General features: G+C 45.2%; 1 protein-coding gene across 10 annotated transcripts in view; it reads left to right on the top strand.

The window, feature by feature from the left end:
• The window catches only part of ptgr2 (prostaglandin reductase 2), an 88216-nt gene that overhangs the window by 12118 nt on the left and 50137 nt on the right, over positions 1–25961 (top strand). For 7 of the 10 annotated variants that reach the window (XR_009508230.1, XR_009508225.1, XM_059952181.1 and 4 more), the window contains exons 1-2: positions 5053–5184; positions 17436–17503. Coding sequence is in view for 8 of the 10 variants with exons in the window: in XM_059952181.1 (XP_059808164.1) it covers positions 17464–17503 (40 nt within the window). In the remaining 2 variants the exon portion in view is untranslated. Of the gene's footprint in view, positions 1–5052; positions 5185–5214; positions 5281–17435; positions 17504–25961 lie in introns of those variants that run through there. The other 3 variants (XM_059952145.1, XM_059952155.1, XM_059952136.1) reach the window with 3 other exon arrangements.

Genomic DNA, 25961 nt, shown 5'->3' with positions numbered 1-25961 from the left:
GATGAGCACTTGAGTGTAGACAGCCACAAGCCGAGCGATGGAAACTAGGATTAGCCTAAGCAGGTACTTGATGGCTGACATAGACAGTGGACTAAAGGACCAACTTCCACAGTCACATCAGCTTCTGGTTCATTCAAGAAGTGAAGTTATGAGGCCAAGTTGCACTTACAATGCCTTTATCCCCTGAAGCGACAGGATTAAGAGATGGTTAAGATAATGTAATGGGCAAATGGAGTCAAATTATTTCTCTTTTGGGAGAATGTGAAACTAACAAATAGAATAGGATTTGGACTACACTTTTCAGGGTGAAATCCAGAACATGTGAAGGTTGGGGCAAATCTGGAGCATAGTTGAGGCCGTAGCTGGCAATCAAGTGAAATTTTAAAACTGAGATTGTTCTTTTTCATAGAGGAAAGTGGTAATAGTTGTGAAAACCCAAAAGTGTGAAGAAAGATATAGATCAGACAGGGTGTAATTTGAATGACAAGACTATCATGAGGCCTGATTATTTGTTTCTATGTTCCAAAGTCTGAATTAGTCATTCATTGTATCGATGAAAGGCTTCATATTTACAGAATAAGAGTACAGTGGTTCATTACCTGAAATACCAAACCCCAGGGTGGGGTACATGTATTGTGATGGGAACCTTGTACTTATGAGCAAAGGTGTGAAAAAACGGTATTAATTTGGTCTCATCTTTCACACATAAAAAAGGAATATTAAGTGTAATTGATGTGATTAGATCGATTTATCACAGGGGATTCTGTATTTACTGAAATGGATAAAAGAGAGAGGGAGATTTGTTCCAAAGTGCATATAGCAGTAGGTATATTTTCTTATCCAAATACAGGCATAGTGGTACAATACTGTTACAGCTTGGGGCATTAGAGTTTGGAGTTCAATTCTGGTGCTGTCTATGAGGAGTTCATATGTTCTCCCTGTGGCCTTGTGGATTTCCTTCAGGTTCTCTGTTTCCTCCCACAGTCCAAAGATGTACTGGTTAGTAAGCTAATTAGTCATTGTAAATTGTCCTGTGATTAGGCTAGGATGGTTGCTAGGTGACATAGCTCATAGGGCTGGGAGGGCCTTTTCCAAGCTAAACAGAATAAAATAAAGTCTTCATCCATTGTGTCAATTGCATAACTTTTGAAAAAGTGCGAGGGGATGGAAATTTTATCTTGAGATATATGCAGATGAATTTATCAGTTGTCTGCAGTGTCTGAGTGGGTGGTGCACTTGTCACTGTGTCAAGGCTGTGTGTAAAAATTTCTGCTTCAGAAATGAGAATAAAATCCAGGGCTGGACATCTAGTGCAGGTCTGCCAGAAGTACCTTGTCGTAAAAGCATGTCTTCTAATATTTGGTATTTCTAAACTCTGTCATGGTCCAGTTCGTGGGATCCGCATTCCGGCTCACGGTCCGATCCGTGGACCCCAGACTCCAGGTCTTCCAATGTTCGCTTGTCTCATTTGGGCTTAATCGTAGGCACCTGATTCTCGTCTTGGAGCCGGGAATATAAGTGACCCTGGGTTTGAGGCTGGTGGCTGGTTTGTCTTATCAGTATTATGTGCTTGCCTCTGTGTGGGTGTGTCCTGTTAGTATCCTGTCCTTGCCTCTGTGAGGTAAGTCAGGCTGTCATTGCTGTTACCCTGAGGCTGGACTGTTCCCTTCCTACCCTCTGAAGCCCTGCCCTGCAACCTATGCCTGGGGCCCTGTCTTGCCTCACCTGTGCCTGGAGCCTTGCCCTGTTTGGAACTGTCTGTCTGTGTCCATGCCTTTGCTAGGTAGGTCTGGCTGTTTTGCTGCTACCTAGAGTTGGGTGTTCTGTGTGATGAGTCCTGCCCCTATGTCCTGCCCCAAGGAGGGGTCCCAGCTCTGTGTTCTGTGTGATGAGTCCTGGCCCTATGTCCTGACCCAAGGAGGGGTCCCAGCTCTATGTTCTGTGTGATGAGTCCTGCCCCTATGTCCTGACCCAAGGAGGGGTCCCAGCTCTGTTCTGTGTGGTGAGTCCTGCCCCTATGTCCTGACCCAAGGAGGGGTCCCAGCTCTGTTCTGTGTGATGAGTCCTGCCCCTATGTCCTGACCCAAGGAGGGGTCCCAGCTCTGTTCTGTGTGATGAGTCCTGCCCCTATGTCCTGCCCCAAGGAGGGGTCCCAGCTCTGTTCTGTGTGATGAGTCCTGGCCCTATGTCCTGCCCCAAGGAGGGGTCCCAGCTCTGTTCTGTGTGATGAGTCCTGCCCCTATGTCCTGCCCCAAGGAGGGGTCCCAGCTCTGTTCTGTGTGATGAGTCCTGCCCCTATGTCCTGACCCAAGGAGGGGTCCCAGCTCTGTTCTGTGTGATGAGTCCTGCCCCTATGTCCTGTACCCAAGGAGGGGTCCTGGCTCTGTGTTCCATGTTCCTGTCTCTCCCTTGACTCTTCTGTGTTCCTGTTCTCCCTTGACCAGGGCTCTGGTTCTCATCTTGTTGATGTTCCTTGCCCAGCCTGGTGCTGGATTCCCTTGTCCTGTCCAGGAGTCTCATGTCCAGTCCTGTGCCTCTCCTCGTCCTATAACCATGTCTTGTCCTTGCCTTGTCTTGTCTTGTTCTGAATTCAGAGCCTGAGTCAGAGTCAAGACCCAGGTTCTGGGTCCTTTGTCCACTCTCTGGCTCGGAGTCCAAGCCCAGGCTCCTAGTTCCCAGATCCATGTCCTGGTTATGCTGTCCTAGTCTAGTCCTAGCCCAGGCCTGGAATCCTTGTCTCATCTGGGGCCTGTGTCATGTCCAGTGTCCTTTCTGCCTCCCTTCCCTTGCTTCCTTCTCACGCCTAGTCCTGTTCCTGGTAGTTCAGTGTCTGTCTTACATCAGGGTCCACTCCTATCCACTCCCCTGTTATGACACACTCGGGAAAGCAGATTCCCCCTCGGCCTCTGACACTGCAGTGGAAACAATCTAAGTTTCTCCTACCTCTCCTTGTAGCTCATACACACTAATCCAGGCAGCATCCTAGCAAACCTCTTCTGCAACCCCCTCCAAAGCTTTTATACAGCAAATCAATTTACCAACACTTATTTGCAATGTGTTGTCAAATGAATGCAAGCACACTATATGCTTTCTTTGCTTTCTCCCTCCCCTCCCCCCACCTTTTAACTCTACTCGTCTCTTTTCTGCGGGTATCCTGCTGAAACGTCTAGGCCTGCGATGTCGACTGTATTCTTTTCTGTAGGTGCAGCCTGGCCTGCTGAGTGCCTGCAGCATTTCGTGTGTGTTGCTCAGATGTACAGCATCTGCAGAGTTTCTCTTGTTTGTGATAACGGATTATCTACTTGCATGATTGCTTTCAGGAGCTCTTCTGTATGTACAGAATCTTTGTGTTCCTGACTCATGGACCCAGGGCTCACAGTAACATCTTCAGTGCTCTTTCTGCACTGAGTGATTGCAAGCCTGGTCTCTAAAAGCCAAGCCAGGTGTAAATGAGGAGAACAGCATCAACTGAAGGGGGTAGAACATTGCTCATCACCAATACAACCAGATGGTCGACGGAAAGGAGGTGGGAGAGCTCAAGGCCTGGTGCCAGGGAAGTAACCTCTGCCTCAATGTCATCAAAACAATTGAGATGGCTAGGAGAACTCGCAGCACAGCAGAGGAAACTGCCGTGAGTGCACAGCTCACACAGTCCTAGAACATATTAGACACTTCCCAAGGAGGCTGAGGAGAGCTGGACTCTGCACACCTCTATACTCACATCGCTCCACAGATACGAGGTAGAGAGCATCCCAACAAGCTAAGTGAAGAAGTTCACTTTTAAATATTTCATGTTGGTCTCGCCCAACATGAGGAAAACGATCCAGGGTGGATCTATGCCATACATAATTTTGTATAGCTTTATAAGATCTCCTGTTGTCTTACGCTCCAGGCAACAAAGTTTTAATCTATTCAATTTATTCCTATATCTCTGCTCTTCAAGTCCTGCTGGCATCCTAGTAAATTTTCTCTGTACTCTTTCAACCTTATTTATATTTTTCCTGTAGGTAGGAGACCAGAACTGCACACAGTTTTCCAATTTGGCCTCGCCTGTGTCCTATACAACACCAACATAGCATCTTACTCCTGTACAAAATACTTTAATTTGTGAAGGCCAGTGTGGCAGAAGCTCACTTTATGACCCTATTGAAACTGATGCCACTTTCAAGAAATTATGGATTGGTATTCTCAGATCCCTTTGTGTCAAACACCTCAATGGCCTCCCATTCACTCCCTAAGTCCTACCCTAGTGTGTCCTGCCAAAGTGTCTGTTTAGAACAGATGAGGAATTTCTTTACCAGAGGGTGGTGAATCTGTGGCTGTGGAGGCCAAGTCGTTGGATATATTTAAAACAGGTTAGTTAATGTATCAAAGGTTATGGGGAGAAAGCAAGAAACTGGGTTGAGAGGGATAATAAACTAGCCTTGATCAAATGGGCTGAATGGCCTAATTGTGAACCTATTGCTTATGGTTTGTAAGCACAATGACTATCCAGTGTTAATTGCAATCAACACAAGTTACTATAGAGAAGATATGCCAGTCTTCAAAATGCAGATAAGCCTTCTTTCACCTAACTTCAATCAACCCTGCTGGCATAACTACTCTTTAATGTGATTTAAAACACAAAAACCCTTGTACCTACTGAAGTGGCCACTGTGTGTGTGTTTGTAGTCTTCCGCTGCTGTAGTCTCTGAGCCCCCTAAGCTTCTCTTACAATCTCATTGTGGATTTGGCTACAGTATTGCAGGTCAGGATCTGATCATGGATATTGGAACTCCCAGGATATTGTTTGTGGGGAATTTGGTGATGCTAATGTTACTGAATGTCGTGGGGTAATTGCTGTGTTTTCTCCAGTCTGGCACTGGTGTGGCCCCAATGTCACTTGTACATATTCCTTTTTGTCATTTGCTTTCTCCTGCCTTCCATCCCTTTCACAAATTTTGCTTTCTGTTCCTTCCCCCACCTTTCTTCTCTTTTGGTCCCGACCCCTCCAAGGATGCCTCTGTCCGAGCTGCCCCTTTAAGCACGTCCACGCGCCAGCGGGACCGGCCCCTTTAAGGAGCAGCACTCGCTCTCTTTGGCCCCATTAGGAGCGGAGAGGACTTTGTGGTGGGGCGGGCAGATCGGGTTTGGTTTGGCCTGGCCGCCGCATTAGGAGCGGAGAGGACGGTGCGGGCAGATCAGGTTTGGTTCTCCCTCGCCGAGGGAGTGGCAGTGTTCTGTAAAGGGGTGACTGTGAGCGGAGGAAAGACTGCGATGTGTCGGCGGACCCGGCTGGTGGTAATGGCCCGGGGGGTCGGTGCTGGTGGGTGGGTGAATGGGAGGAGCAGATGGGCTACATGGTTGTCCGGATCAGTGAGGTGCCTGGGGAAGTGCGAGGTGTTGCGGGAGCGGTTCCATCTGAAAAGCCCTTGCTAGTTTATTTCTCGTCCTTGGTAGTCCCGCTTGGTTTTTAAGGTGACTGGTGTGGTTCTTCCGCTGATCGGACAGTTGGTGGCAGACTGGGTGGAGATTTCTGTAGACTTGTGAAAACTATGGGTTTAGGATTCACAGATGCCATGAAGATTTTGCATTCCTTTTCTGAGCAGGTTTGACTGTGTACTTAAATTTCACTATTACCTGCCGGTAATACGTAAATGTAATTGACTATGAAAAACTTTGTGACCAGGCATGCTGAGGCAATTTTCCACAACCCCATTAAAGAGCAGCTGGCTAATCAAGATTCTTTTTTGTGTGTGGATATCAGCACTCTTCTGTCCTTGATGTTTACTTTTTATAGAGCTGGGCTGGCAGGAAAAGATTGACTGTAAAATAAAGGGAGCTACTTGAGCATTTGAAATCTGATATGCTTCAGATCTACTCTCTGGAGTTGTTGCTTTAATGTCCATTTCATAGAGTCATACAGCATTAGAAACATGATATTCATTGTAGCTGTTTCAGCTGTCCAGTAACTACCTATAGCAGTAAGCCCTTCTATGCCGTGGTCTTTCGAGTGTTCATTTAAATAGTACTACATTTTGTGAGTGCCCCTGCCTCACACCTGTCAGCTAGTGATCCCAACCACCCTCGAGGTAGAAAAGAAACCTTAATCTGTTCAAAATTGCCTACCATTTTTTAACCCATAACCTATGGTTACAGACATTTCTCCATAGGGGAAGAGGTGTGTCACTATCTATTTCATCTATGACCATCAAAATGTAATATACCTCCATTCCCCCTACCTCACCCCACGATAAAAGAAAACATACGATCTGTGCAACACAGCAGGCGAGGCTATGGACAAGAGTAAACAGTTGATCTTTCAGGCTGAGACACTCCATCAAGATTGGGGGTAGAAAAGATGAAGTCAGAATAAAAAGGTGGAGGGAGGGGAGGAAGTACAAAGTAGGTGAAACTAGCTGGGGGGAGAAGAGCAGGACTGAAGTAAAGAGCTGGGAACCTAGGCTGCCGGAAGCAGGTCATTGGGTGACAGTCGGGGGGTGGGGGGGGGAAGCGAAGGTGAGTAGACGGATAGTGCAGAGCACCCCTGTAGCCATTCCCCTGAATAATAAGTTTACTGTCCTGGATGCTGTTGGTGAGGACGACTGACCAGGTGTGAGCCATAGTGGCAGGGCTTCTGGCACTGAGTCTGACCCTGTGGTGCAGAAGGGTGGGATGGAGAAGAGGAGAGCTGTCGTCATTGGAGACTCTATAGTCAGGGGAGCAGACAGGAGATTTTGTGGACGTGAGAAGGACACCCGCATGGTTTGTTGCCTCCCGGGTGCCAGGATCCGGGATGTCTCTGACCGGGTGCATGACATCCTGGTACGAGAGGGAAAGCAACCAGAAGTCGTGATACATTTTGGGACCAACAACATAGGCAGGAAGAGGGATGAGGTCCTGAAGTGTGAGTTTCAGGAACGAGGCAGAAGGCTGAAGAACAGGACCTCGAGGGTGGCATTCTCAGGATTGCTGCCAGTGCTATGTGATAGTGATGGTAAGAATTGGAGGAGATGGCAGTTGAATGTGTGGCTGAGGAGTTGGTGCAAGGGGCAGGGTTTTAGATTTTTGGATCATTGGGATCTCTTCTGGGGAAGGTGGGACCTGTACAGATTGGATGGGTTGCACCTGAACTCGAGGGGGAGCAATATCCTTGCAGGTAGGTTTGCTAGTATGGTTCAGGAGGGTTTAAACTAATTTGCAAGAGGGATGGGACCCAGAGCGATAGAGCAGTGAAAGGAGTGCATGGAGTAAAGCCAGATATAGAGAGGCTTTGAGGAAAGAGAAGCAGAATAAAGGGTGTAAAGGTAGTAAGGTGGAAGGGCTAAAGTGTGTGTACTTCAATGCAAGAAGCATCAGGAACAGAGGTGATGAACTGAGAGCTTGGATACATACATGGAATTATGTACTGGCCATTACAGAGACTTGGCTGGCACCAGGGCAGGAATCGATTATCAATATTCCTGGATTTCAGTGTTTTAAAAGGGATAGAGAGGGGGGGAAAGGGGAGGAGGGGTGGCATTACTGGTCAGGGATACTATTACAGCTACAGAAAGGGTGAGTAATGTAGCAGGATCCTCTTTTGAGTCAGTATGGGTGGAAGTCAGGAACAGGAAGGCAGCAGTTACTCTGCTGGGGGTATTCTATAGGCCCCCTGGTAGCAGCAGAGATACCAAGAAGCAGATTGGGAGGCAGATTTTGGAAAGGTGCAAAAATAACAGGGTTGTTATCATGGGTGACTTTAACTTCCCTAATACTGATTGGCACCTGATTAGTTCCAAGGGTTTAAGTGTGTCCAGGACGGATTCCTGTCACAGTATGTTGACAGGCCGACTAGGGGGAATGTCATACTATATCTAGTATTAGGTAATGAACCGGGTCAGGTCATAGATCTCTCAGTGGGTGAGCATCTGGGGGTCAGTGATCACTGCTCCCTGGCCTTTAGCATTATCATGGAAAAGGCTAGAATCAGAGAGGACAGGAGATTTTATAATTGGGGAAGGGCACATTATAAGACTAGAACTTGCGGGTGTGAATTGGGATGATGTTTTTACAGGGAAATGTACTATGGACATATGGTCAATGTTTAGGGATCTCTTGCTGGATGTTAGGGATAAATTTGTCCCAGTGAGGAAGATAAAGAATGTTAGGGTGAAGGAACCATGGGTGACAAGTGAGGTGGAAAATCTAGTCAGGTGGAAGAAGGCAGCATACATGAGGTTTTGGAAGCAAGGATCAGATGGGTCTATTGAAGAATATAGAATAGCAAGAAAGAAGCTGAAAAGAGCAAGAAGGGGGCATGAGAAGGCCTTGGCAAGTAGGGTAAAGGAAAATCCCAAGGCATTCATCAATTATGTGAAGAACAAAAGGATGACAGGAGTGAAGATAGGACCAATTAGAGATAAAAGTGGGAAGATGTGCCTGGAGGCTGTGGAAGTGAGCAAGGTCCTCAATGAATACTTCTCTTCGGTATTCACCAATGAGAGGGAACTTGATGACAGTGAGGACAATATGAGTGAGATTGATGTTCTGGAGCATGTTGATATTAAGGGAGAGGAGGTGTTGGAGTTGTTAAAATACATTAGGACGGATAAGTCCCTGGGGCCTGACAGAATATTCCCCAGGCAGCTCCACGAGGCGAGGGAAGAGATTGCTGAACCCCTGGCTAGAATACTTATGTCCTCGTTGTCCACGGGAATGGTACCGGAGGACTGGAGGGAGGCAAATGTTGTCCCCTTGTTCAAGATAGTAGGGATAGTCCAGGTAATTATAGACCAGTGAGCCTTGCGTCTATGGTGGGAAAGCTGTTGGAAAAGATTCTTAGATAGGATCTATGGACATTTAGAGAATCATGGTCTGATCAGGGACAGTCAGCATAGCTTTGCTAAGGGCAGATCGTGTCTAACAAGCCTGATAGAGTTCTTTGAGGAGGTGACCAGGCATATAGATAAGGGTAGTGCAGTGGATGTGATCTACATGGATTTTAGTAATGCATTTGACAAGGTTCCACATGATAGGCTTATTCAGAAAGTCAGAAGGCAGGGGATCCAGGGAGGTTTGGCCAGGTGGATTCAGAATTGGCTTGCCTGCAGAAGGCAGAGGGTCATGGTGGAGGGAGTACATTCAGATTGGAGGGTTGTGGCTAGTGGTGTCCCACAAGGATCTGTTCTGGGACCTCTACTTTTCGTGATTTTTATTAACGATCTGGATGTGGGGGTAGAAGGGTGGGTTGGCAAGTTAGCAGACAACACAAAGGTTGGTGGTGTTGTAGATAGTGTAGAGGATTGTCAAAGATTGCAGAGAGACATTGATAGGATGCAGAAGTGGGCTGAGAAGTGGCAGGTGGAGTTCAACCTGGAGAAGTGTGAGGTGGTACACTTTGGAAGGACAAACTCCAAGGCAGAGTACAAAGTAAATGGCAGGATACTTGGTAGTGTGGAGGAGCAGAGGGATCTGGGGGTACATGTCCACAGATCCTTGAAAATTGCCTCACAGGTAAGATAGGGTAGTTAAGAAAGCTTATGGGGTGTTAGCTTTCATAAGTCGAGGGATAGAGTTTAAGAGTCGCGATGTAATGATGCAGCTCTGTAAAACTCTGGTTAGGCTACACTTGGAGTACTGTGTCCAGTTCTGGTCGCCTCACTATAGGAAGGATGTGGAAGCATTGGAAAAGGTACCAGGATGCTGCCTAGTTTAGAGAGTATGGATTATGATCAGAGATTAAGGGAGCTAGGGCTTTACTCTCTGGAGAGGAGGATGATGAGAGGAGACACGATAGAGGTGTACAAGATATTAAGAGGAATAGATAGAGTGGACAGCCAGCGCCTCTTCCCCAGGGAACCACTGCTCAGTACAAGAGGACATGGCTTTAAGGTAAAGGGAGGGAAGTTCAAGGGGGATATTAGAGGAAGGTTTTTCACTCAGAGAGTGGTTGGTGCGTGGAATGCACTGCCTGAGTCAGTGGTAGAGGCAGATACACTAGTGAAATTTAAGAGACTACTAGACAGGTATATGGACAGGTACAGGTATTTAAGGTGAGGGGTTATATGTGAGGCAGGGTTTGAGGGTTGGCACAACATTGTGGGCCGAAGGGCCTGTACTGTGCTGTACTATTCTATGTTCTATGAAATTGATTGGTGCAAGAGGTGAAGGGCTGCTGAAGAGAGAAGGTTAGAAGGCCATGGAAGAAAAGGAAGGGGGAAGGAGATGGGCAGGTAAGGAGATGAGTTGGGAGAGGGAAACAGGAACGGTGAAGAAGAAGAGCGGGGACAATTAATGGAAGCTTGAGAAATCGATGTTCATGCCATCAGGTTGGAGGCTACCCAGACGAAATGCATGGTCACACGAGGATACTTGGAAATTCAAGTATCACACAATGCTGGTGTAACGCAGCAGGCCAGGCAGCATCTATAGGAAGAAGCATGGTCGATGTTTCGGGCCCAGACCCTTCGTCAGGACTAACTGAAAGAAAAAATAGTAAGAGATTTGAAAGGGGGAGGGGGAGGGGGGGAAACCGAAATGATAGGAGAAGACCGGAGGGGTGGGGTGAAGCTAAGAGCTGGAATGGTGATTGACAAAAGGGATACAGAGCTGGAGAAGGGAAAGGATCATGGGACGGGAGGCCTCAGGAGAAAGAAAGGGGGAGAGGAACACCGGAGGGAGATGGAGAACAGGCAGAGACAAAAAGAGGGGGAATAAATAAGGGATGGGGTAAGAAAGGGAGGAGGGGCATTAACGGAAGTTAAAGAAGTCAATGTTCATGCCATCAGGTTGGAGGCTACCCAGCCGGTATATAAGGTGTTGTTCCTCCAACCTGAGTGTGGCTTCATCTTGACAGTAGAGGAGGCCATGGATAGACATATCAGAATGGGAATGGGACGCAGAATTAAAATGTGTGGCCACTGGGAGATCCTGCTTTCTCTGGCAGGCAGTGTAGGTGTTCAGCGAAACGGTCTCCCAGTCTGTATCGGGTCTCACTGATATACAAGAGGCCACACTGGACTCACCGGATACAGTAGATGGCCCCAAAAGACACTCAGGTGAAGTGTTGCCTCACCTGGAAGGACTGTTTGGGGCCCTGAATGATCGTGAGGGAGGAGGTGTAGGGGCAGGTGTAGCACTTGTTTCACTTGCAAGGATAAGTGTCAGGAGGGAGATTGGTGAGGAGGGATACATGGAGAAGGGAGTCGTGTAGGGAATGGTCCCTGTGGAAAATGGGAGGGGGAGGGGAAGTTGTGCTTGGTGGTGGGATCCTGTTGGAGCTGACGGAAATGTGGAGAATTATGTGCTAGACATGGAGACTAGTGGTGGGGGGGAGTGGTAGGTGGGGATGAGAGGAACCCTATCCCTGGGAGAGTGGGGTAAGGGCTGATGCGCACAAAATGGAAGAGATATGGGTGAGGGCAGTATTAATGGTGGAGGAAGGGAAGCCCCTTTCTTTAAAGAAAGAGGACATCTCCTTAGTCCTGGAATGAAAAACCTCAACCTGAGAGCAGATGTGGTGGATATGGAGGAACTGAGAGAAGATGGCTTTTTTTTAAAACAAGTAACAGGATGGGAAGAGGTATAGTCCAAGTAGCTGTGGGAATCAGTGAGTTTATATATAAAAATAAATCGGTAGATAAGCTGTCTCCAGAGATATGGAGAGATTGTGAAAGGGGAGGGAGGAGTCGGAAATGAACCAGGTAAATTTGAGGACGGTGAAAGTTGGAGGTAAAGTTGATGAGCTCAGTCTATGCAGTTTCCCTGATAACTGAATTGTTCCATCTAAGACTACACTTCAAATCTCTTTTGCATTTTCTGGTATTACCGTGGCCTTCTTACAACATGGTGGCCAGAACTGCACACGACAAACAAGCTATGATCTAACCAAGGTTCTGTATAATTGTGGGGTGTTTGTAGTGATGAGGCTTTGTCTGGAATTTCTGTTGAGTAAATTAGACTGAAAGAAGTCATTCATTTTGGCGAGGATGTTGGGCTGGAGGGCCTGTTCCATTGCTGTATAACTTAAAAGACTTTTTTTTTGCCTTTGGCTTCTTTGATGGAGTTCATCTCAGATTGTTCTCTCTTAATAGCCTTGCAAATTATTTCACCAAATATAAATTTCAGGAAGGAACTAAATTTTCATTATCTGGAATGGAGGAAAAATGGTTCTGTAAATACTGCTCTGGTTATTCTCTTGTGACAGGAACCAGTTTCTCTTGATGTTCTCCATCAGACCCCACTTTAATTTGTAATTTGTAGAATTGTTAAAGCATATTCAACCTATTGAGTCTGTACCTGCTCATTGTACACAACTATCTAATCCCTTTCCAACTCCATTTTAAAGGCCCTGATTTGTTTCCACCAGCCAACCAGGCAGTGAAATCCAGATGCTAACTACCTTCTCCCTAACCCCAGTCCAAAATCACTTTTGTTTTGCTTTGGTCAAGGTTCTTCCCAGGTCATTATGAGGTTCAATTGACAAGGGGTGAGCATAGCAAATTTCCGTGATCAAAGAACTTTAGGATTTTGGATAAAAACTAATTGAATATTTTTGTCATTCTTCCTGGATGTTTGTAAACCTCTGGTGAGGTTTCTTATTGAACCAGTAAAAGTGACGTGAAGTTTAGTCAATGTTTAACCAAAGTCCGAAGGTTGGTCAGATACAGAAAATGGAAAGCCTTCATTGACTACTTGGGCTGAGCAGCTTCTTTTGTGCACTGATCAAAATCAGAATAAGGCCAGTTAGATTCCCTCATCAACTTACTACTTTTTTCAATTATTTGTCTAGTACCTGTTTGGAAGCTCTTGTTGAATCATTTTTCATGCTTTCTTAAATAAAACATGTTTTTCTTTAAGTCACTCTTGGTTCTTGTGCTGATTAATTGAAATTGGTGCCTTTCATCCACATATCATTAATTGAAGTCAGTGCCTTTCAGCCACATCTCATTTGCTCCATTTCCAGTATTTATTTTCTGCACCACATGTATTGGTGCGTAGTGATTCCAGTCTCAACTGAAGTTGAAGCCCCAGTTTCAGCTTCCCCTGGAGAAATGATGTGTTATAGAGGCTGAAATATGGAGCAAAAAAGGCCTATTTAATAAAAAAAAAGTTTTGTTGAATAGGCAACATCTATAATTAATATTTCTGTTGACTAACATCTGATGAGAAGTCAATGAGCTGAAATGTTGGCCATTCTTTTAACATAGATGTGGATATTTCCCAAGAAATGAGAGTAGGAGTTGGGACACATTGCACTACCATCCAGCAAGGTCTTGGCTGATCTTGTATCTTGGTATCATTTTCCTTGTCCTCCCAACTTAGCATCATCTACACCATCATAATTGCTGGAGGAGCAATGATGGTGACTTGCTGTGGATAACAAAACAATGACAGATACCTTTAACATCTGTACCCAATACACATGCCTAATTTAAGATAAATTCTCTGTAATGTTTTAACCAGCATTAAAATGTGTTAATAAATGCATTTAGAAGATCTGAGGATTGTGGTTGAAGAGCTGCTCTATAACACATTGTTCATATAATATGAATTGGTTCCTTAAAGTGTAAAGTGGCTCCCCAATGTTTGCCGATTTCAACTTGTGGTTTAATGGGGAGCAGTTGATTTACACAGCTGTACCTTCTGACTTCAAAACCTGTTAGTGCATGTGTCAGTGTATTTAATAACAGTAATTTGAACCCCACCCCTTGTTATTCTGTCATCGTCCCCCTTCCTTTTCAGTCCAGAAGGAGGGTCTTTTGACTGAATCTTTGACCAGTATTCATTTTCATGGCTGCTGCCTGACCTGCAGAGTTTCTCCAACATTTTGTATGTGTTATTTGAACTGTAGCTTATTTTTGTGGTTCAGTTGTTCTGATCAACTATACACCTTCTGACTATTGTACGCTCCTCCCTACAAATGCCTAAGTGGAAATCAAATTGAGTAACAACACAATTAGGAAAATTATCACAGGATTTTTCATTGATGTAGTAATCTTGAGGAAGAAGAGATAAGCAAGTATGTAGCTAATTTTAAAATAACTGTGACAGTATTAGTGTTTTTCTTTCCTCCCTCCCAATAGACAGATGACAGGTCATTTGGGTTGAAGGGGAGATGGTGATTAATGAGAGCAGCTGGTCTGTCTTTGGGTTTGTGAAGGTGGGGGAGGCTGTAAGGGAGAGGAAGGTTTGAAGTAAAGTTGGTTTCTTTTGCTGGCTTGGCTATTGTGAAACGTAATGTTTTGCGGAGATGTGATAACTTTGAATCCTTGTACAATGGATAAGGAATTAAAGCATTTTCAGCATCCTTTTTGACTTGAGTGCCATGCTTGAGGACTAGTTAACTAGTGCTTTCAATGCCAGACTGAAACTGAGACTTTGTTTTAGCTGATTCTCAGGCTCAATACCAATTCTAAATGTGCTGTTACTGGCTTTTTAAGTAATTCTGCAACTTCATCCTTAACCATATCAGACTACCCTCAGAATAACCTGAGCCAGTTTAATGGTGTGGGGTATTTCTCTATTTAAAGGTGAAAATTTTGTGAAGCCATGACCTTTTCCAGAGAATATTCAGCCCAGTGGCCAGTGTCAATTCATCCTGAGATTTTGTTAGTTCTGCACTTGGCAGTGATATAATTTTTCCAGAGTTTCCATACATTGAGGGCTGCACCAGTATCCACAGCCTGATGAATGCATAGAGAAGTATATTCTAATAGGCCTTGAATGTTGAGTGCACACCCTGGTCGCAAAGCTGGATGAGAGGGGTGGACTGGGAGGAAAAAGCACTTCCTGGACATTTGGGTTTTTGGATGGCCAGGAGCAGTATCTAATATTATTCTCACCTTAAACATTGATTCATCACACTGATATTTCTGTACCCCTTGTGAAAGCAGTTCGAGGGCGTAGTCTGCTGTTGCACTGGTTTGTGCCCCTGAAGGCAAGAGGATTCTTTGAAAGAATCCTTGATGACAAGGCTTTTCTATGTGCCCAGCAGTATGAAAGCCTGAAGCCTTGAGTATGTTATTACTTCCACGTTTTGTTGGCAGCCCTTATCCCCTGATCAACACGTACAAACAAGCTGGATGAACTCAGCAGGCTGTTGAAAGGATGCTGCCCGACCTGCTGAGTTCATCAGCTTGTTTGTATGTGTTGATTTGACCACAGCATCTGCAGTGTACTTTGTGTTTACTTACCCCCTGATGCTGCCTCTCGTGAGCTCACATCTCCCCCTCCCCGCCACCATATTCTGGCTGCTGCCTCCTTTGCAGCCCTGATGAAAAGTCTCAACTCAAAAGGTCGACTGTTAATTCCTCTCCCAGCATACCTGGCTGGCTGAGATCCTCCAGCATTTTGTACCTGTTACTCAAGATTTCCAGCATCCCAGTTTGTGGTCATGTAACAGAAATGCTTCAAGCTATAAATGTTTTTTGGTTTGGGCCATCCCTGAGCTTCCTGTCTACAATTTGAATACACGCATTTTTTTTCTCAGGATCTTGGCTTGAATTCATTAGAGCCAGCAGGGACATTTTTTCATTTGTTTGCTCTTGAATCTCTTTTGCATGTTAATTTTAAACTTCTAGGATCACTAAAAGCTATACTTAGTGATTTCTTTTGCTTTGGATCTTATGAATTATTAGCCATACAGCTTCCTGACTGCTGTCCGTTGTTTCTAAAGCTTCCACTTTTTGTACCAGTGTCATCTCTTTGCCTTTCTGATGTTTCACTAGTTGAATTATGTTATAAAAACACAAAATGCTGGCAGAACTCAGCAGGCCAGACAGCATCTATGGGAGGAGGTAGTGACGAGGTTTCGGGCCGAAACCCTTCATCAGGAGTGAAGTAACGTGGGATGGTCGAGGGGGGATAAGAAGTGGGGGGAGGGATAAAGTAGAGAGCTGGGAAGTGATAGGCTGAAGGGAAATGGGCTAGGGGGAAGGTGAAGAATTATGGGAAATAAAAGAGAAAGAAAGGTAGGGCTGGGGGGAGATTATAGTGAGGGGGGAAAAGAGAAAGAAAACCAGACTAAAATTATAGATAGGGATGGGGTAAGGGGGGGGCAGGGGTATCAACAGAGGTCTGTGAGTTGAATGTTCATGCCGGCAGGTAGGAGGCTACCTAGGCAGGAGATAAGGTACTGCTCCATCGACCTGCGTGTGGCCTCATCTTGACGGTAGAGGAGGCCATGGACAGACATTTCGGAGTGGGAGTGGTCTGTGGAATTGAAGTGTGTGGCCCCAGGGAGATCCCGCCACTGCTGGAGGACTGAGCGCCGGTGTTCGGTGAAACCGTCTCCCAGTCTGCGGCGGGTCTCCCCAATGTATAAGTGGCCACATCGGGAGCACCGGATACAGTATATCACCCCAGTTGACTCGCAGGTGAAGTGGTGTCTCACCTGAAAGGACTGTCTGGGGCCTGGGATGGTGGTGAGGGAAGAAGTGTGGGGGCAGGTGTAGCACTTCTTCCGTTTGCAGGGATGAGTGCCCGGAGGGAGGTCCGTGGGGAGGGATGGGGGGATGAATGGACAAGGGGGTTGCGTAGGGAGCGATCCCTGCGGAAAGCTGAGAGTGGGGGGGGGAGGGGAAGATGTGGTTGGTGGTGGGATCCCGTAGGAGGTGGCGGAAGTTACGGAGGATTATACGTTGGATCTGTAGGCTGGTAGGGTGATAGGTGAGGATCGGGGGACTCTATCCCTGGTGGGCTGGCAGGGGGGTGGGCTGAGGGCAGAGGTGCATGAAATACGGGAGACGCGATGGAGGGCAGAGTTGATAGTGGATGAAGGGAAGCCCCTTTAAAAAAGGAAGACATCTCCTTTCTCCTAGAATGAAAGGCCTCATCCTGAGAGCAGATGCAGCGAAGGAATTGAGAGAAGGGATAGCATTTTTTGCAGGAGACAGGGTGGGAGGAGGAATTGCCTATGTAGCTGTTAGAGTCTGTAGGTTTGTAGTAGACATCGGTGGATAGGCTGTCTCCAGAGATAGAAAGATCTAGAAAGGGGAGGGAGGTGTCGGAAATAGACCAGGTGAATTTGAGGGTGGGGTGAAAGTTGGAGGTGAAGTTAATGAAGTGGACGAGCTCAGCATGTGCTCAGGAAGCAGTGCCGATGCAGTCGTCGATATAATGTAAAAATTATGTTATGGTGCTTTAATGGTGAATTAAAATTTAAATGCTAAACGTGGAACTCAAAGTAGCATTTAATGTGTAGTTACACAGAATATGTGGAACAGGATGGAATGCTAATGACATTTTGCTCCCACTCTCGTGTGGAGGCATTTCAAATTTTATTCATTTCACTGACTGTATTGGGGCAGTGGTTGGTGTTAAAGGGCAGGGGAAGAATATGGTGTTTGGGTTTGCTAGTACACAGAATGACAAATAACAGATACTGAATGTTCTCTGCTTGAAGTTTTAAAGCATTTTTGTTGTGAATGATCATAGACATTTCTATATTAAAAGGGGAATCTCATTCCTTCTAGGTCAGTTTTTGTTTCATTCGCTTCACAAATGGTGTCGATTCAGCAAGTTGTATTAAGTTGTCGACTGGGTGAGTGCCATTTCAGCCATACTATTTTTCTTTGGTTTTTAGTCCAAATGAAGGGTGAGGTCTTTGCTTCATGGGTTAAGCAGAAAATTGAAATCGGTCGAGAGAAAATCAGATACTTGAAAGAGTTAGGTTTAAGAAGGAGTTGGACACTAAAAATCTAGAGAATGAATTCCCAAATTTTAAGATTCGGCAAGACACTGCAGCGGATAGTGAGGTCAACTGAGAAGATCATCAGGGTCTCTCTTCCCGCCATCACGGACATTTACACTACACACAGCATCCACAAAGGAAACGGCATTATGAAGGACCCCACCCACCCCTCATACAATCTCTTCTCCCTCCTGCCGTCTGGGAAAAGGCTTCGAAGCATTCGGGCTCTCAAGAACAGACTATGTAACAGCTTCTTCCCCCAAGCTATCAGACTCCTCAATACCCAGAGCTTGGACTGACACCCTGCCCTACTGTCCTGTTTATTATTTATTGTAATGCCTGTACTGTTTTTGTGCACTTTACACAGTCCTGTGTAGATCTGTAGTCTAGTGTAGCTTTCTCTGGTTTTTTTAATGTAGTTCAGTCTAGTTTTTGTACTGTCATGTAACACCATGGTCCTGAAAAACGTTGTCTCATTTTTTACTATGCACTGTACCAGCAGTTATGGTCGAAATGACAATAAAAGTGACGACTTGAAATGAAGGCATGGTTATCAATGACAAGAAGTAAGAAATTTCTGATTGTAGTTGTAAAGGAGGTGACAGGAAGTGGTGGAGGGATTTGTAGACGTTGGAAAGAATTTTAAAATGGAGGCATTTGTAAAATGGGTCAATGAACATGAGTTCAATCTACTTCGTGCAGAGATGTAGTTGAGAGTTCAAATTTTGAGAGAACCGAAGATGGATGATGCCTCTTTACACAAGGAGATAGAAATAAATTCATGTAACAGCATTCAGTTGGATTTTCTTTGGTTTTGAGCTTCCAGTTTTAATGTTGATAGTGTATTTTTTAATTGTTAGGGCTGTCCAGTTTTCAATTGAAAGCTTCAATAGATATTTTGATGGTTAAATTAGAATACATAAGCTAAGGCTTGTTGAAGTGGGAGGGTTTCACCAAGGGGTAGCGTGGTTTAGATTTTTCTTTTCCATGCCTCGGTGGAATAGCAGCAGATTCTCCTGGTAACTCATGTCTTGTCATTCCCCTGTACCTGATGGATACAGTATTCTCCTGTGTCGTAAAGTGACTTGCTGCACTTTCAGATTGTTAATGTGTAATGAATTTGAGTGATTACAGTTTGTTGCCTCGTTGCAAGCTGTTATCTTTGACAAAGTGGGCAGCACTCTTCTGAGTCAAAGGGTCATGGGTACAATTCCCAGTCTGGAATCTTGAGCATAAAATGAAAGTTAATTCTTCCACTGAGCACTGAAGGGTTATTGCACTGTCAGAGCGAGTGCCTAATAAGGGTGGCATTTTTGACCAGGAAAGTAAATCAAGCTCCATAGTTCCTAGAGGATGTAAGGTCTTCTAGTTATTGTTCTGGTGCCCTGTTCAATTTTTATACCTTATTAAACCATTAAAATAGAGAATCAACTTGTATTATCAACTGCATGCAAATTAGTATGTATTTTAATTGCCACACTTCCAAGTCATTGAGTCACTTTGGGATCTCCTGAAACTCACTAATAAATCTTTCGGTAGTGCCGCCATATAATGTGTTGAAGACAGTGGCTTGCAGTCAATGAACTGTACTCTGGTCATTGGACTTGAAGCAGAGCACCCTGAGGCCTTTTCATCACTGGCAATTTCAGTCAGGCCAACTTCAAGCTTATTTCCAAAATACTTCCAAGAAGTCTCCTGTCCCAAAAGGGGCCCAAACGTGTGTGACTGTTGAATTCATGGCCTCCCGAGCCATCTGTGACAAAGTCAGAGGAGGTTGATGGGTTCTTGATTAGTCAGGGTATCAAAAGTTGCATGGAGAAGGCAGGAAAATCGGGTTCAAGGGGCTTAATAAATCAGCCAGGGGCTTAATAAATGGAATGGCAGAGCAGGCTTGATAGGCTGAATGGCCTAATTCTTTCTGCTCCTATGTCCTGTGGTATAAATCAGACCACCAGGCTGTGCCCCTTCACTCTGCACACAAACCAAAGTTGGGACACGAGAATCCAGTACAGAAAATCATAGTGCTGGTTTGAGGAAATAGATCAGCTTCTAGTGACTGCTTTGAGTCAGTAGACTGATACACATTCAAAGCCAGTTTAGATGAGTATGTCAGTCACCACATACTTTATCAGCAAGTGTGTTCAGGATTATGTACCAAAGAGGACAATTCGGGTGTTCCCAAATTGGAAACCGTGAATGATCGGGGAGACCCACTTCCTACTGGGATTTAAAACAATGAATGGGGAGACAAACTTCCTACTGGGATTTAAAACTGTTGAAATTGACCCTAACCTATACAAGAAAATAGAATATGACAGCTGAAAAGCCATCAGGGCTACCAAGAGTTAGTGTCTGAAGTAAATTCCCAGTAGTGGCTGGGTTTATTTGCAATTACAGGCTACAAGACAAAGTCAGGGAGCATCGCTGACAACAGCACATCCCTCCTGGTGAAAACAGTACGTTCTGTGCATAGGATGGATTGGAATGTCACCACCACCTCCGACTGTCTGATATGTAGCTCAGCCCACCGTCATGGAGAGTGGGTCTGCAGAAAGCATCTGGCCCAGAAAGCATCACTCCCTGGTCGCGTCCTTTCAACCTCTACAGATTAGTTGGTGGGGGTATTTGCAGACTTTAACACTCCCCCCACCTTCAAGTTGAGTTTCCTGTCTGCTTTAAGCAGACCACCATCACTCCAGTACTCGCAAAACAAGTAACATTCTTCATTACTATTGCCTGTTGCTCTGATATCCATCATCAAGAAGTGCTTGTAGATGTTTAAGGCACAGATTAATTCTGACCTCCCAGACAGCCTTAACACACTGCAGTTTGCCTACTGTGAAACAGGTCTTGAATGGATGCCAAATCCCCAGCCCTGCACTCATCCCTGAAGCATCTGGACAGTAAATGTTGGACCATTGTTTATTGACCACAGCTTGGCCTTGTACTATCATTCCAAGCAAACTCATCTCTAAATTCCCAGATCTGGCACTTGGCACCTCCTCTGGCACTGGGTCTGCAGCTTCCTGATCAATAGACCGCAGTTAGGGAGAACTACCTTTGCTCTAATTATATTGGTGCAATCGCAGCCCCCAACTGTACTCACAACTGACCAGATTCTTCTTTAACTGCGTCTACAAGCTTGTGGATGATCCCACTGTAGTGGACGTTTCTTGTGTAATGGTGAGTTTTAGAACAGAAACTAAACCCTCCTCTTGGTGCCTGGACAGAAACCTGTGCCAGGAAGGTCAAGTTTGTAGGAAGATGTAATTAAGTAGGGTAGTGAAAATACTCTTCACTTCAGATCCCTTGCTCAATTTCTAACCTATCACGTCCCGACAACTATCTGCACTATCTGTCATCCCTTATTGGCTATCTACAAGACGAAGCAGTAATGGCATTAAAGCATTCCAGAAATTTGATCACATCTTGGACACTTCTGTCTTCTCTATTTCAACCAGTCTTTAAAATGCAGCTTATCATCTGTGCCTCCTCCCCTACTGACCCATTACACTTTCATCACATCCTTAACTTCAAGCCTTCAATCTCTGATAGCCTAAACTGTTGGTAGTTACCCTGTGGGCAGGGGGTATCAGCAAGGCAACTTTGTTTCAGGTTCACATTCCATGCAATAGTAGGAGGTTATCAGAATAATCAGACAACCAGCCTCTGCCCCTTTGATCTAAGTGAGTGTTTGGGGTGGCCCCTTGTCACCCTGATGGCACTGCACCCAGATTGTCCTTTTGATCAGTGGCCTCAGACTGCTGAAGTGAAGGGTTAAAGGTATCAGTGAACACTCCAGCCAGTTGATCAGTTTAGGTTATATTTGCATTCTAGTAGTGACCCAAATCCTGTCTACTACTTATTTGCATTTTGAGAGACATACTGTGACTGTCCTGATTTTGCGAAGTTCTTTCCAAAAGAACTGAAGCTCAGTGTGTTGTCTATATTTTTTTAAACCTTCTGAAACATTCTTGTTAAGAAAAGCCATGCTTCAGTTCACTACCCAAATGTTCCAATTTCCCTTCAAAAACAAACAAATCACCAATTTCCCAAATTGTCAATGTCTTTCTGAAATGTGGGCATTCCATATCTGTAACAGAAGTGTAGATTTCCATCATCTTAACCTGAGTTTCACACGACCGGTATAGAAAAAGGGTCTCAAATCAATTCCAAATAAAGAAACAAACTAAAAACAGAGACAAAACAAAATCCATCCTTGTCCTTTTCTTCCTTCAGGGCCTTCACGAGTTCCTTTGCCTTTCACAGTGAATGAGCAAACACACTACAGCCCGCCCACTCTCAGAGCTGAACTCACATTTGGAACATGCAAACCAGTCACACCTCACACCATTTCAGAAAATGACTTGCTCTTGTTACCAAACTATTAGGCATCTGTTTTGTTGTAAACAAGCACCCGTCCAGTCACAGCCAGTCCATGCAGTCCTGGTGGGTCAGCTCCATCATTATACCTGTGACCAAAGCCCCCAAGCAAAGGATCTTAGTCCTTTTCTCTACCATGCCTTCTGGGACTTTAAGTTCAACAAGTGAGGGACACCTAACTTTAACCTTTGTTGCTTGATCCCATAAAGATTTATCATCCCCTTGGGAAGTGGGCGGCATTCTCAGCGCACTGTTTAATGGGGCAACAGCTTCCTCAGGGCACCCATCTCTCTGTTAGATAAGATAATTCTAGCCCACTCCACATGCCATATCCTCAATCGCCACATGGGCAGCCAGTTACTCCCTCGGTTTTTGTCCATATCCACCTCAATTCCACCAGTTCTGTAGCAGAAATGCTCATTGTTGCCATCTTAAAGAGGTCTATCATGCTTTCCACCTCATCTTGTCCTGTGGAGGTGGGACAGGCCATGGGCCAAAACCCCCTCCCCTCCCCAAACGGGTGTGAGACTGCATGGTCACTGGTCTAGACTTGACTGTCTCTGGCGCATAAGGGGCAAGGACAATAATTTTGTAGGTGGAATTACAGACTCTCCTCGAACCTCTCTTCCCTGTCCTCCATCCACACATCAGGATCATCAGGCCTTAATGGGGTCCAGTTGTTTAGCAGCCTCTACAAGCTGCACCTTTACGAGCCCACAGGCTCTCTGGCAATCCTGTCCTCCAGTTCTTCAGTCTGGGTCTGCTGACCAGGCAGCCTCCCCTGTGGTGATACGGCACTGATTCAATTCTTTCACTCACTGTTTCTTGCTCCTTGTGCAAAATCATCTCGTACTGTTGCTTTGTGATAGTCACCGGAAGCTGTAAATCTCCCTCTTGGCTTTTCTTGCTAACTGGGAACCCTATCTCCAGGTTCAACTTCAAGTCTAGTTATCATTCAGCTACACATGAGTATAGCCAAACAAAACAGTCTTCCTCCAGGGCCAAAGTGCAAAACATTACCAACAGCACACAGAATACTGAATGTAGCACAGGGTTACCATTTCTGAAAAACAGTCACAAAGGGGAATAAAATGTAGCTGAAGTCCCTGACTGGCATGACTGGTAGAATTGATGGTAAGTTGTCCTGCTCCAATTTGTCTTGCCACTGAAGGGGTGGGGCAGCCCCCAGCTCAGTATGGATTCCTGTGTGCCCACAGAGGCTTCTGCTGTCCCCCACACTGCCGCCAGCATCTCGTCCCCTGGGCAACTGCAGTAGGGGACCCTCCTGTAAGGGCCCAGTCCTTGCTATAACTGAGGCAATGCAACTTCCCCCGTCAGTCTTTCCAGTGAACCAGTGATCTGCACTTGCGTTGTTTTATATGACCTATGTCCACCAGGGTCTTATGAGGCAATCACTCGCACTGCAAGCCATTCACCAAGCCCAGGTGACAACACAACGGTACAGCTCCACTACTGTTTAGCAACTCACTGATGGGATAGTCCCGTAGTACTTAATGTTCTTGGTATCTGGCAGTGGCTTGTGATCATTTTTTTTAAAAAAACGCATACAGGATGAACAAATCCACCTTTGATTGGACCTGGAATGGCTGCTGTGTCTAAGCTCCCAGCCATTTTGTTCAGCACAGATACAATATGGTGCCCCATTTTCACTCAGTGGGAGTCCAGCTTGTTTGAGCAGTCCACTGTCATGCTGTGGATTGCCAGTAGGTTGGCAAGACTTGTGAATCCCGCACTATTATCAGGCCACCCTGGGACTCGGCAATCATCACAGAGGGTGTTCTCGTTCTTACTTCTGCTTTTAAACACTTCCAGCATTTTCATCTTCTGTTCCATTACAAAATCCTTGCTAATTGTTCACAGATTTGGTGAATAGGACAGAAGACAGCAATTATGAGTAAGTTTTAACTAGTTATCAACAAGCAAAGACAAACACTAAAACATAGTTACACAGATATTCATCCAAATGTGCACACACTTCCAAACTTTACACAGCACTGTTCACTCAACCCATAGTTTGAGAGTGGCCAAGCGAGAGCATCATGTGGGCTACATTCACTGGGGAATAAAATCGCTTTGTGAGCTAACATAGAATTAATAGGCCAAAATGACCTATATTGTCAGGATGTATAAAATAGTTGTAACATGCATGGGGGCATTCAGCAGTCAACAAGTGAGAAATTATGAAATAAATACTGTTCTGGCACAACATAGGTTCTGAAAGGATGGTTGTTTCAGAACAAATTTATTCATCTTTACCTTAAATGAGAAGAGTTTTTACAGAATGCTGTAAAATTTTGAAGTTTTTTAAACACCAAATTGCAGTGGAGGTTGAATAATTGGATGTCTTGAATGCCAGGATAGCCAGACCTTTTTTTTTTGTCTATAGGGGAAGCTGGGATTATGAGGAATTGGCAGGAAAATGGAACTGGGACCAAGATGTAATCTTAATAGTGGAGCATGCTCAAGGCCGCCTGGAATGTCCTTGTTACTTGTTCTCTCGCGTGAGGTTCCTTGCCACCGTTATAGCCAGGAGAGGCAGTGGGGACAAGCCCCTATTAAATTTTCACAATGGCACGTGTTTCAACAACCAAGTCCAGCTCCTGGCCTTCACATGTGGCTTAGCTACTAAGCTTGGCAGAACTGTTTCTACTGAAGAGAAGGGGCAAAGGCCCTTACCCCTAGTTGCTTCAGGCAGTTGGGGCTCATCAGCCGAGGTTGGCAGCTCATCCAGTGAAAGGAAAACTCTCATCTCAAATCCGCTGCCTTGTGGCTATATCCACTCATGGGCAAGGCTTTAGGAATAAACTGAGGGGCTGGAGTCACTACATTGAGTTCAATGCTGACTGGCAATTCCTGCGACGCCAAGTTGTTGGTCTCTGCTGTTCTTTTAGATTCATCAGCTGCATAGAGAGGGGGAGGCTGCTGCTTGGACAACAGCTTGCTCTTCATATCATGCTGCTTTGGCTCACTTAGACAGCTGGGACACAGCTCCCATGGTTGACCCTGATCAGTGGAGGTAACAGCAGTGACAGACTGGTAACAAGTGCCACTAAGTCATAATTCCATTGTATTCCATTAATTCACTGCTCTGACCCATCTGTTTAGGCTACTTTCACTATAATAAGGCCCATTGCAAGCTAGAAGCTATTTGGCCCAATTTGTTTTAGATATTTCCTTGTCCTGTCTATCACTTCCATCTTCTCACTAAATTAAAACTGTTCTGTCAAAGATTTCTTGGTCTGAACCATTAACTCTGATCTGCTGTTGCCAGGATTTTCTGTTTGTATTTGATTTCCAGCTGCAGCAGTTTTTAATTAATGTTTTGTGTAGAAACAAAGCTGCTGCAGCCAACACGTTGTTGCTAGTGCCACTGTTGTACACGAGCAGACAGCTGTCTTGTGTGCATTGGTATATCTGCTGTGAATATGGATAGTGGCCACCCAGATGAAATCATCGGTGACCATGATCATAATCCCAGCAGAGGGAGCTATCAGGTTACAATGAGTAGAAGAAAGCCTTCTCCAGTCCATTGGTGTGACTTTACTGCATCCTGTGAAATTAAGAACTATCCTCATTTGAACCTCAAAGCTCACTAATGTACACTTAAATGTTTTTATTTGTTGATTGAGATACTGGCTGCAACACCAACTGCACAGGATCAAAGTGAGCTGCTCCATCATGGACACTATCCTCCATAGTACCTATGACATCTTCAGGGAGCAAAGCTTTGAAAAGGTGGTGTCTATCATTGGGGACCCCCATTGCTCAGGTCATGCCTTGACACCACTGGGAAAGAGGTACTGAAGCTTGAAAGCACATAATCTATGATTCAGGAACAGCTTTTTCCCCTCTGCTGTCCTATTTCCGATTGGATATTGAACCCATGAACATTAACTCACTACCT

The sequence above is a fragment of the Hypanus sabinus genome, chromosome 2 (assembly GCF_030144855.1).
Source record: "Hypanus sabinus isolate sHypSab1 chromosome 2, sHypSab1.hap1, whole genome shotgun sequence".
Lineage (NCBI taxonomy): Eukaryota > Metazoa > Chordata > Chondrichthyes > Myliobatiformes > Dasyatidae > Hypanus > Hypanus sabinus.
This window is presented reverse-complemented; position numbering and strand designations above follow the sequence as displayed.